The 12621-nt window shown below is 46.6% G+C and overlaps 1 protein-coding gene across 1 annotated transcript; it reads left to right on the top strand.

Moving 5' to 3' along the window:
- Nucleotides 1–361: 361 nt before the first annotated feature.
- On the top strand, nt 362–12233 carry KIF3B (kinesin family member 3B). The gene is made up of 9 exons (XM_071446619.1): nt 362–456; nt 3649–5087; nt 5652–5753; nt 6383–6505; nt 6618–6736; nt 6965–7078; nt 7560–7665; nt 7873–8051; nt 8634–12233. The coding sequence occupies exons 2-9, from the start codon at nt 3705–3707 to the stop codon at nt 8728–8730; spliced, it is 2223 nt and encodes a 740-aa protein (XP_071302720.1). The 5' UTR covers nt 362–456; nt 3649–3704; the 3' UTR covers nt 8731–12233.
- Nucleotides 12234–12621: the final 388 nt, after the last annotated feature.

Raw genomic sequence — 12621 nt, 5'->3', positions numbered from 1 at the left:
GATTGGCGGTGTGCGGGATGCCCGCGGCGGGGCTCCTTTGTCCGGGCTGGGGCAATGCCGGCATTTTCGGGACTGGCGGTGTGCGGGATGCCCGCGGCGGGGCTCCTTTGTGCGGGCTGGGGCAATGCCGGCATTTTCGGGATTGGCGTGTGCGGGATGCCCGCGGCGGGGCTCCTTTGTGCGGGCTGGGGCAATCCCGGCATTTTCGGGATTGGCGGTGTGCGGGATGCCCGCGGCGGGGCTCCTTTGTGCGGGCTGGGGCAATCCCGGCATTTTTGGGATTGGCGGTGTGCGGGATGCCCGCGGCGGGGCTCCTTTGTGCGGGCCCATCCGGGCCGGGCGGCGCGGGGCGGGCGCGCCCGTTGCCAGGGAAGCGCGTCACGGGCGGGCGGAGCGGCCGCGCCGCTTCCGGGGCCGCGGGAGGAGCGCCCGGGCGGCTCCATGGTGACGGCGCAGGTGAGTCCGGCCTGGCCCCGCACCGCGCCCGCACCCCGCCCCGAGCATCCCCCACGCCCCCGGGCTGGCACACCGCGGGCCGCTGCCAGCCCGGTGCTCCCGGTGCTCCCGGTGCCAGCCGTGGGCACGGCCGGGACAGCGGGCGCGGGAGGCGGCGGGACCCGCCCGCGGCCGGGCTGCGGGGGCGATGCCGCGGGCGGGTGGCCCCGTTCGGGTGGGTGTCCCCCGCTCCCGGTGCTTCTCCCCCGCGGTCCTTCCCCCTCTCCCCGCTGTCCCCGGGTCCCCTCCCTGCAGCGCTCGGTGCCGCAGCCGCGAGGGCGGTGGGTGATGCTCGGGTGAATCCGCGGCTCGCCGGGGGAGGGAACACCGGTGGGGTGCCGTGCTGAGGCGACAGCGGTGACGGGTGACCACAGGTGACCCCAGACGCCGAGTGGAATCAGGGCTCGCAGGTGGCACCGCCGGCCCGGCTCCAGCGGCAGCACCGGGATGTCCTGCCCGGCCTGCGGAGCGTTTGGCAGGGAGGCGAGAGGAAAACAGCAGCGCCAAGGGTGGTTTGGCTTGGGAGGGAGGGAAGGACACAATTCAACCGTGACATTATGAAACCACAAATATTTGAAAGATTTGAATGGCGAGAAGCAATGGAATGTTTTGAGTGGTACCTCGGGATGTGCGGAGATGCAAGGGAAGGGTTTGGGCAGAGGTGTTTAAGGCAGGAGGCAGAGCAGCTTCTGGATGTCACCTGTCAGGACAGGTGGCATAGGTGGGCACAGCTGTCCAAGACAGCACCTTCCAATCCTGCAAGTTTCTGAGGAAAAGTGGTTGCCCCAGTTTGTATTCAGGTTGTGGCATTGCTCATTTTTTCAGGCATAAACTTTGTGTTGACTGAAATAAATAAAAATGCTTCAATTTCTGCCCATCCTCCCTTCTTGGTTGCCAGGGACACATTTGCAAGTGCATCCATCTCGACCTTGACCTTGACTTGCAGGGACCTGGCCCAGGTCACTTTAGGCTGAACTAATTTCATGAAAAAATTCCCATCTTTGATGGAGAAGAGCGGCTGGCACGGCAGCATTCCCAGCTTTCTGGCCATTCATGTCCAGCTACTCTGGCAGTTCAAACATTGCCCAGGAGTTTCTGGGGAATACGAACACTGCCAGCTAATTGGTTTTATTTTCCAGTTACACACTTGGATAAATCTGAGAAGAACCATAATTTGTTATGCTTCCAGTAAACTTCACCACAGTAGCTAAAATAATTGGAGATGATTCAGGATGGGTTGTTATGAAAATAGCCCACATCAGGGGTAAAACCAGTTGTTTGTGACTATAAAAAGAGACTTGCAAGTGAAGTGGGGAAAGGTGTCAAAAGCTGATGGTGAGGAGGTACACCCAGAGGAGCAGCAAATGTGCAACTAATTTTTGTTCAAGGTGTAGCTCTGGCAAGACTAACTTAACTCTGATCATGTAATATTTGTCATAGCTGCTTACAAAAGCAGCACTTCTCATCAGAATAGTATTTTAGATATTCAATATATAAAATAAATCCATGCTCTCCTTGTCAGAACTTGTGCCTAACTGGAGTATTTGCCAGTGTGAACATGCAGATAGCTGTCATGTGACCTTGTCAGAAAATTGTCTCTTGTGAACTTGAATTACTGGAATGTCTCTCGGAGCTGTGGAAGGGGAAGCGTGTGTTAATGTATACAAGTCCTCAGGATGAACAGAGGGAGAGTTGTTCTTTGTGATTCTGCCAAGATTTGTCCTCATTTCACTTATTCTTTCTGTGTTTGTGCTCCAGAATTCGTGTTTGCTATGGGTCAGACAGGAAGGGCACCTTTATCTGGAGCTGTCAGTTAGGAGGGAAATGGTTTTATTCAGTAGCTACCCCAAATTCCTGTAACAATTTGAACTCACTGTGCAGGGTGAATTCTGAATGAGCGTCCAGTTCAGTGCTTTTATGGGAAGAGTGAGAAGCAAAGAGTTTCCCCCCACAGACCTGAGGAAATTCCCAAGGCCATACTGAGGTTTCTGTACAATTCTTAACCATGTTTATCTGTTACTTCTCTTTTACTTTTTGCCAGTCTGACTGTCTGTATATTGGGCTGGAATTGTGCTTCCTTTTCCATCCAATAGCTCTGGCCCTGCAGTTCTCTGCCACCTTGTTGGAGAAGCTCTCCTGAGACATGCAATTATCAAGTGAAAAACAATTAGACAAAAATCCCTGTTTCCTGCTGATCCGGCTGGGAAGGGAGCAGCGAACACATCCCAAGGAGGCCACACCTGAACCTGTGCCAGCACTGCCTGGGCTTCCCTGTGTGTATTAGTTTTACACTTAGTTCTAGTTGGCAAAGGTACCTCAGGGCTCTTCTTGGAAGATATTTTGGAAATAAAAAGGGTTATTAGAAATTGCATTGCATTCTCCAAGTTGTGCCACTGAGATCTGCTGTGTCAGATTTTAGCAGTGACTGCTTTAGCAGTTTAGGAACACAGGCTCCTTGCTCTATTTTCAAAGGCAGCTCATCTTGGTGATGACTGGAGGATGCACCAGTGTGTCCTCCCTCTCTACCCAGATTCATGAAGGAGTTGGATCTGTGATCTGGGTTTATGCAACATGAGTTTAGGTTGATGGTGAGTCCTGTAGACCTGATGCAATTGGAACACCAGAGCAGGAGTGATGTCAGTAGGTCAGTGTAGCTGAGCAGGGCTGGCTTTTGTGGGGAATCCTGATAAAAGTTTATTGCCAAAAGAAAAGATAATAGCAGACTTGTGATCCAGAGAGAGCAAGGCTGTACTAGAGTTTCAAAATGGGAGATTTAAAACAAAGGCGTGACTGCAAAGAAAATGAATGGCAAAGTATTATTTTCATAAATAGTTTAAAAAGGTTTATTGTTATTTTTAAGGGTCAAGAAAGTGATGTTTACCAGCTGTAAAGATGTGATCTGATGATGAATTTTTGCAGCAGAGCTTGTAGAAATGATGCCATTTCATGCACAGCCTTTGGTAAAATAATTCTGTCTCAGTTCAGGCCTTTACAGGGTTTTCATGTTGTACATTATTTTAGTATTTCAAAACCCCTTGCAACTTAATGAACGCAAAATGCTGCTCAAATTGATGAGGCGAGTCTTTGGCTTTGTGAAAAGCTGTCCCCTGCAGAAAACTGCCTTCAGACATCCCTGCTTTGTTTTTGTTCCAGGTGTGTAGCAGGGGATCATCCACCAGCTGGATCACAGCAGGCACCGCCCCGCCGTCATGTCCAAGGCAAAGAGCTCCGAGTCCGTGCGGGTGGTCGTGCGCTGCCGGCCCATGAACAGCAAGGAGCAAACTGCTTCCTATGAGAAGGTTGTCAACGTGGATGTCAAGTTAGGGCAGGTCTCAGTGAAGAATCCACGGGGATCATCTCATGAACTGCCTAAAACGTTCACCTTTGATGCTGTGTATGATTGGAATTCCAAACAGGTCGAGCTCTACGATGAGACCTTCAGACCTCTCGTGGACTCTGTTCTGCAAGGGTTTAATGGGACAATCTTTGCCTATGGGCAGACTGGGACAGGGAAAACATACACGATGGAAGGGGTGCGTGGTGATCCCGAAAAGAGAGGGGTCATCCCCAATTCATTCGAGCACATCTTCACCCACATCTCTAGATCTCAAAATCAGCAATACTTAGTTAGAGCGTCTTACCTGGAAATATACCAAGAAGAAATCAGAGACTTGTTATCAAAGGATCAGTCCAAGCGGCTGGAGTTGAAGGAGAGACCAGACACGGGGGTTTTTGTTAAGGATTTGACCACCATTGTCACGAAAAGCGTCAAAGAGATAGAGCACATCATGAATCTGGGAAACCAGAACCGCTCAGTTGGTGCCACCAACATGAACGAGCACAGCTCTCGGTCTCACGCCATCTTCCAGATCACGATCGAGTGCAGCGAGCTGGGGCTGGATGGAGAGAACCACATCCGTGTGGGGAAGCTCAACCTGGTGGACCTGGCAGGCAGCGAGCGGCAGGCAAAGACTGGAGCACAGGGGGAAAGGCTGAAGGAAGCCACCAAAATCAACCTGTCCCTCTCAGCTTTGGGCAACGTTATCTCTGCCCTGGTAGATGGCAAAAGCACGCACATTCCCTACCGGGACTCCAAGCTGACCAGGCTGCTTCAGGATTCATTAGGTGGCAATGCCAAAACTGTGATGGTGGCCAATATAGGCCCTGCCTCTTACAATGTAGAGGAGACCCTGACCACACTGAGATATGCCAACCGTGCCAAAAACATCAAGAACAAGCCACAGGTGAACGAGGATCCAAAGGAGGCTCTGCTGCGGGAATTCCAGGAAGAGATTGCTCGACTCAAGGCACAGTTGGAAAAACGGTCTATTGGCAAAAGAAAGAGGAGGGAAAGGAGGAGGGAGGGTGGGGAAGAGGAGGAGGACACTGAAGAGGGTGAGGATGAAGGAGATGACAAAGATGACTATTGGAGGGAGCAACAAGAAAAGCTGGAGATTGAGAAGAAAGCTATAGTCGAGGATCACAGCTTGGTAGCAGAAGAAAAGATGCGGCTGCTGAAGGAGAAGGAGAAGAAAATGGAGGACCTGAAGCGAGAGAAAGAAGCAACAGAGATGCTGAGTGCTAAAATCAAGGTAGAATTCTTCCTGGTCATACCCTTTGAAAGCAATTTCCTTAGGCTGTGGGGAAAAGAAAGGGTTTCCCAATTTGGAAAGATATTTCACAGAAAGTTTCCAGGATAGTGATTTGTGTTTAGGTTGGAAGATTTTAAAATAAACCATTTCTAGCGAGAAGTTGAAATTTCCACCATTAATCACATATTTCAATATTCATGAGTTGTTTCATTGTTCTTCTGTACTGATCTTAAGCAATTGGCACAGAAAAAGACAATGCATCTTTTCACAAGCTGTGGCACTAAAAATGTTTTCTTCTGTCACAGGTCATTAACAAGTTATTTACAAGGGAACACACATTTTGGTTCTCCAGCTTTGCTGCACATTGCAGTGGTGCCTTATTCTAAACAAGTTACTGTTGCATTAATCCCACAGTTTTATAGGCATTTTAAGAAATAGTGATTCCTGTAGCAGCTGCCTTGAAAGAGAAGGTTAAATAAAACCTGGAGAAGTTGTATCCATAGAAGAGAAAGTTACCCTCTGTAGTCACTGAGAGAAACTTCTGACCCTGGTTTTTCTTTTCAGACAATGGAAAGCAAGCTGCTGGTGGGAGGGAAAAATATTGTGGATCACACAAATGAACAGCAGAAAATCCTGGAACAGAAACGACAGGAAATTGCAGAACAGGTACAAGGAAGGAGATTTGTTATTTTGTATATAAAGCCTTGCTGCTGAACTTTTGTAAAACATTGTGTCAGGGAAATTACCAGAAAATTTTCCCAGGGTTAACCGTAGAATTGGTTTAATGGCAATAATTTATTGAAAAGAAGGGGGAAGGGCTTGTGCAATATTTGTCATTATTTGAAATATGTAAAGAAGGTTTATAAAAGTTTTCTTCTAGTTCTTCATGATAAAGATTTACCTCCTATCTTGATTGAAGCTGTTTGTAAGTGAAGAAATATTTGCAAGACTTTTAAGAGTACTAGTTTAGTCTTTAACTCAAAGGAGGAGTCTTTGTGCTAAAATTTATTTTCTGTTAATACAAATTTTGTTGGTGATTCTTAAATACAATAAGCTGATAAAAAGGAAAGAAAAAATAATCTAAAAGTGACATTTGATTCCTTTAGTTGAAGCTTGAACCTTGTTCACACTACCTGATTTTAATAGCAAAATAAGGACAAATAAGGTGTTTCTGGTATTTCTATGGCAAGAGATATGAAGAACTGGAAATCCATCCTGAGCCTTGGTTTCATGTGTGTCAGCTGGAGGTGACAAGGTAATTGAGGCTTTTAATGCCATATTTTCACATTCTTCAGAAACGTCGGGAGCGAGAAATCCAGCAACAGATGGAGAGTCAGGATGAGGAAACACTTGAGCTGAAGGAGACCTACAGTTCTCTTCAGCAAGAGGTGGACATAAAGACCAAAAAACTCAAAAAGGTAAAAAGAAAATGATTTCCTGTCTGCCAGGCTGGGAATAAAATCAACTTCTGTGTGAAAGTGAGAGGAGCTTTGGCAAGTGATGGATTTTGGCTCTTGTTGTGTGCTCCAGTTATTTTCCAAGCTGCAAGCTGTGAAGGCAGAGATCCATGATCTCCAAGAAGAGCACATCAAGGGGCGCCAGGAAATGGAACAGACCCAGAATGAACTCACCAGGGAACTGAAGCTAAAGTAAGCCCCATCACTTAAGTAAGCTATTAACTGTAACAGAGAGGGTGTCTTGGGGCAAGGAGTGGAGGGACTGCCATGCACATAATTGTGGAATAAGATTTAACCACGAGAAAACGAAACCATTCCTCCTTTTCTAGGGTTGTATTACATCAGTGGGAGAGGAGCAGTGAGGAAAGTCATTGCTAATTATGTTTCTTGTATATTTCTCATTTTTGTGGTTGCATGTAGGCACCTGATTATTGAAAACTTTATTCCCTTGGAAGAAAAGAATAAGATCATGAACAGAGCATTCCTTGATGAAGAGGAAGACAACTGGAAACTACATCCCATAACCCGTCTGGAGTGAGTGTATTTCTGCTCTTGGGATGGAACTACAGGTCACAGGAAACCCTCTAGCTGTTAAGAACAAAAGAGGGATTGAATTGGGGATTTAAACTAACCCTCTAGAGTTCACAGCTTCTTGATGTGTAATAAAATAAGATAAAACAAATCAATTTATTCCTCTCAATAGGTGCTATAAAATATGAATGTACAGTTTGGGGAATTCTTGAGAGATTATGATTTTTCTAACAGGCAAACCCAATAATATTATGTAAAATACATGTAATAGTGCATTCACCCTTAAAGTAGCGGTGCATTCCTATCATATTTCTTTCCTGCTCCTACAAATGCAGCCTGGGTGGTTTCTGCTGTGTTGAAACAGATTTCTGCATGGAATTTGCAGATGTCATAGCTCATAAACTCCAAGAGGAGTTGTAGCTCATAAACTCCAAGGGGAGCTTTTGGTTTTAGGGTATAACAGCCTGAGTCTGTTTTTCTCTAGTAACCAGCAGATGATGAAAAGACCAGTATCTGCTGTGGGGTACAAGAGGCCCCTGAGCCAGCATGCCAGGACGTCCATGCTGAATCACACAGCTGCTCGGTACAGGGTAAGCCCAGATGTGGTTGAACCTTTGCCTCTTCACCCTGTGATCAGGGGAATGCGAATTCCAGAGGGGATTGGGTGTTCTTCTTTGAGATGTAAATTTGTAGTGCCCGGCATACATTTATAAAGTACCTCAGATTAAGTTTCTGGAGGGCAAAGTAACAGTTTGTGTGAAAACATGGAGACTTTGATTCTGCTTTTCCTGTCTCAGGCAGAGAACATCGTGTTACTGGAATTGGATGCACCCAGCCGGACAACGAGGAATTATGAAGGTCCAGCCATTGCTCCCAAGGTTCAGGCAGCTCTGGAAGCAGCTCTGCAGGATGAAGATGAAATTCAAGTGGATGCCTCAACCTTTGAGAGCTCTTCAAATAAAAAATCAAAACCCAGGTGAGTTGGGCTTTCCCTGAGCAGATTGGCCCACAGGAGAGGTGCAAGTAAAGGTGCTGTCGGTCAGCATTTGTCAGTGAAGTGAAGCTGAACTTCATAGTAAAGCAGAGAGAAAAAGGAACATAGAATCATTAAGGTTGGAAAAGACCTTTAAGATTTGAGTCCAGCCTCCAGCTGAATCCCCACCGTGCTACTAAACCTTATCTTGATGTGCCACATCTACTCACTTTTTGAGCACTGCAGGGGATGGAGATCCCAGCCCTGCCCTGAGCTGCCTGTGCCAGGGCTCAAGCACTCTTGCAGTGAAGAGATTTTTCCTCATATCCAGCCTCAACCTCCCTTTGTAGAACTTGAGGCTGTTTCACCTTGGCCTGTCGCTTTCTACTTGGGAGAAGAGGCCAACCCCCACCTTGCTACAACCTTCTTTCAGGGTGTAGGGCATAGGACAAAAGAAAAAGCTGAAACTTTATTAGAGAATAACTCTAGTTAAAAAAAAAATCAGCTTTTTGCAGATTAATTTTGGAAAGGCAGGTGACATTGTTAGAAGTTTTCTTGTTTATATTTTCATTTTTGCTTCTTCAGACCGAAAACTGGAAGGAAATCAGTGGGATCTGCATCAGGATCAGGCACCCCCACTTCTCAGCTCTACCCACAGTCACGAGGGCTGGTTCCAAAATAAAGCCAGCAACTCCTCTCCAGGGAGGGAACAGCCTTTACCTTCTGGGAGCAGAGACAAGGACAAACCTGCAGAGAGAGCTTCTGGCCAGCCTCCAGCCCCTTTCCCTGGAGATGGCCTTGTTGCTGTTTAACTGACTTGGGCCAGTCCAGGGGCACTGAGCCATGGGAAGATCCGTGCTTGCAATTCAGCATTTGGCCTCTGTGGGAAATGGATTTTAGTTAGGAAATCAAAAATGCATGAGGTACGTTACAGTGTGTTAGGAGCAATGGGAAGCATGGGGATCACCTCACAGCATCACCGTCCTCCTCCTGCACCAGTCCTTCTGCTGCACGGCGCTTTTTGGCTGTTGGGCACTGAGAAGACAGAGTTGAAAGTCATCTCCACAGAACCACCACTCTGCAGCTCCACAGTGAGAGCCAAAAGAGGCTAAAAAGCAGAGGATCTGTTCAAACTCGACAAGGTGCATGGTTCTTCCTCTTCCTGCTTGAGAGACTGGCATCACCACCTGGGGTTCAGGCAGGATGGCAGTGGCCAGCGTGTCCTCAACACCACACAGCTGTGCCTCCCCACAGGGCTGTAGGACAGAAGGGGGTCTCAAAAACAACTCTGTGGTCTCTAGAAAGGAAGCAGTAGAATCTGAAGTCCTTTCTTTGTTTACAGGCATAAGTGAGAGCTCCTCTAAGCTGACCTACAGACCTTACCCATACCAACAGGAACCACCTTGTCAAGAACACCTCTGCATGCCAGTGTCAGCTCCACAGCTTTCCTCCTCTCTCTTGCCTCCATCTTTACCCCTGGCATTTAAAACCAGTGTCCATATGACATCTTTAATGGCATATGGCCGTATTCTCATGCCTCCCACTGTTGATGGAAAACGTAGCACTAGCTCAGAGGTCTCCCTGCCAGGCTCAGACTCTCAGCTGGGCAGAGCACTGGAACTTGGAGCTGCCTTTGAGTGCACTCCTGGGAGTTTGGTCCCTTCCCTTGGTGTCTAAGGAGGTTTAGCATTCAGTGCCTCTTGTGCCTCACCTATTCCATGTCAAGCAGCTTTCTCTCTGCACCTTCCAGCCCACTCAGAGCCTGCTGGGAGTGAACCCAACCTAACTGAGGCTGGTGATGGAAGCTGGTGTTAATTCCAGGGGTTTTACTTTGAAAACAAGGGAGGGAGAACTCCTGCTTTTGACAGTCTCATTGCAAAGCTGCCCTATGACTAAAGCAGGCTCGTGTAGCAGGGTAGGGGGAGGTGGAACTCCACGCTAAGGACAGAGTAAGGTGTCCCTGTCTAGTGTCCCACAGCTCATTTGTAAGTTTTAGTTCACTGTATATTGAGACTTGGGATGTTACTTTTACTGGTTGCTCTTGGCTGTCATCCTGTGAACATTTTTACCTGTTTTCCCTCACTGATGACTCCCTCCAGACTGACACGTGTGAGTGTGTGAGGACTTGCCTGGCTGCAGACATGCTCTGATGTGTGGACTCTGCCTTGTGCTCCTTAAGTGTCCACGGAGTGACTTCATCCAGGCTGGAGAGCTCCTTTCTACTGACACCCTGAGCAGGAGGAACTGAGTGCTCAGCACAGCTCACCTGTGCATCCTGCAGGCACGGTGCCCAGGTGAGCCAGGTGGGCCCCCTAAACACCAACTTGGCTGCTGCATTCCATGGACTGCTTTCCTGGGCCACAAGGTTAATAAATGTATACACATGTATGCACACATACATATATATAATAGTTTTTGAAGGAGGGATTTACTTATAACTGAGAGAGCAGGCACATGACCAATTTCTTTCAACCTGAACATGTAAACCCAGCATAATCTTCATTTTCACCAGGCACTGTTTATATCCAGAGAGCCTTTTAACTGGCTTTTGTTGCATAGTATAACATCACCTTCTCTTCCCTCTCTTCCTTCTTTCTCTCCAGCACATAATCTTCTGTACTAGGACATTTTAAAAGATGATTGTATTTAAGTGCTCAGAGAATTGAAATTAAATGGGGGGGGGGGGGGGGGAGGTTTAAAACCCTGAAACAGCAGCACAATATATAACCACGTGTATGTACATACCTATGTACACATGTTTTATGTGAATAATGCATACACAGACACATCTGTGTCTGCACATGTGCACATTTTTCCTCAGTTGATACTATCCCATAGGGAATTCTATTCTATATTAAACTCATATGCTGGAAACTGCCTTCGTGGCAGGGCTGGTACCATGGAGCTCTGCAGTGCAAACCTGTTTTCATGTTGATGAGCCAGTGTCAGAAAGGCTCTGCTTTTAACTCTGTAGAAATTCATTAGCAAGGTGAAAGAAACTCAGTAGAGTGGAAAAGAATAAATCTGCATATTTAGTCATTGTGTGTAAATTGGGGCTTGGTGGAGATTTGGTCAGTGTATTCATGGGCCTGTTACAGAAGCCTTTGGATCCTCATTCCAAAGGACTTAACCCTCACCAGATGCTCAGTGGCACTGATGTTAAGATACATTGTCTTAAGCTGTACAAAACAAACTGAGCTCTGGGTTGAAGCTTTTAAGAAACATTCCTGCTGAGTTTGCCCTTCTTTGGTGTTATCTGAACCATCTGGGCTTCCTGCTGGTTAACCAAAGGCAGGAAATCCAGCTGGACTCCTGGAGGAGGCCCTGGGACAGCCTTGCACCATCACCTTTTCTTCATAGGAATGTTTAACACTCAACAGAATTGTCTTTGCTCTGATCTGTATAATGGGATCTTTTTTTAAAAAAAAAAGTGGCATGGAGCAGGAGTTGGCCGTGGGAGCAAGCCACCAGACACTGAAGCATAGGAATTAAAGCACTTTCTTAAATCCTTAACTTAGGTCTAGCGCCTTTTTAAAAATATTTGCATGCTGCTTGAATCTTCTAAAACACATACCTCTGCCAGGCACCTGGTGCCTTATACAGATCAGAGCAGGCAGTGCTCAGTCAGTCGGGGCTGTGTAACTCTGTCCTGGCTGAACACACAGTGCTGGAGCTTCAGTGAAACACCTGCGTACCTGGACCTGTCCTCTCTCCTGTCTGTGCTGGGCAATATGCACCAGTCTTTAAAAAGTTCAGTGGAATTCCTGGGGGTCTGTTCCTGCTGTGTTCAAACACAGACTGGAAAAGAGAACCTGCAAAAGCCATAATTAGCTACAGAGATGGAAGTGAAATGAGAACGCTGGTGCTGCCTTCTGCACTGTGCAGTGGGGGGTTGACTCTCTGGGATCCAGGTGCTTACTGCCTTCTCCAGCCTCCTTTCTTTTTGAAGAGGTGACCCAGGATCCTTCTGTGGGCACAACTGTCAATGGCAACTCTCAGCTCCTTGGAGATACACTCACCTCCACCTTCTCTTAGGTGATCTGTAGAAAAAGATCCTGTCCATAGTTCTGTCCATAGTTTTACAGCTTATATTTATTTGTATCATCTCTTTTTGTCTAGGAATGTAAAGTGATCCTAAAATACAATGTGTAATAAAGTCAATAAGATTTATTGCATCTATCAAAACACGTGTTTTTCATTGTTAATTTGGGGCAAGGCTCAGTGACTTCATGTCTTACAATGCCTCGTGTTATTTTTCTTTCATAAAAAAAAAAAGTCTGCATAAAGTAAGTGGAAAAATGTAAATATGAGTAGAAGTGCAATGAATATTGTAATGTGTGTGTATGTGTGTATATATTGATATACACATATATCTATATACATCTGTATAATACAGATATGTATGTATACATGTATACATACACATATATATGTGTATATATATACATATATCTATATTTTATATATATAAATATATATATCTATCTATATCCATATATATATATATATATATCTAGGTGCTGATGCCAGCACGTGGCACCTTGGGTACCAGAAGTTCTGGTGAAACCCTGCC

Source organism: Agelaius tricolor, unplaced genomic scaffold (genome assembly GCF_023055355.1).
Source record: "Agelaius tricolor isolate 1412-34295 unplaced genomic scaffold, bAgeTri1.0.p SCAF_23, whole genome shotgun sequence".
NCBI lineage: Eukaryota > Metazoa > Chordata > Aves > Passeriformes > Icteridae > Agelaius > Agelaius tricolor.
This window is presented reverse-complemented; position numbering and strand designations above follow the sequence as displayed.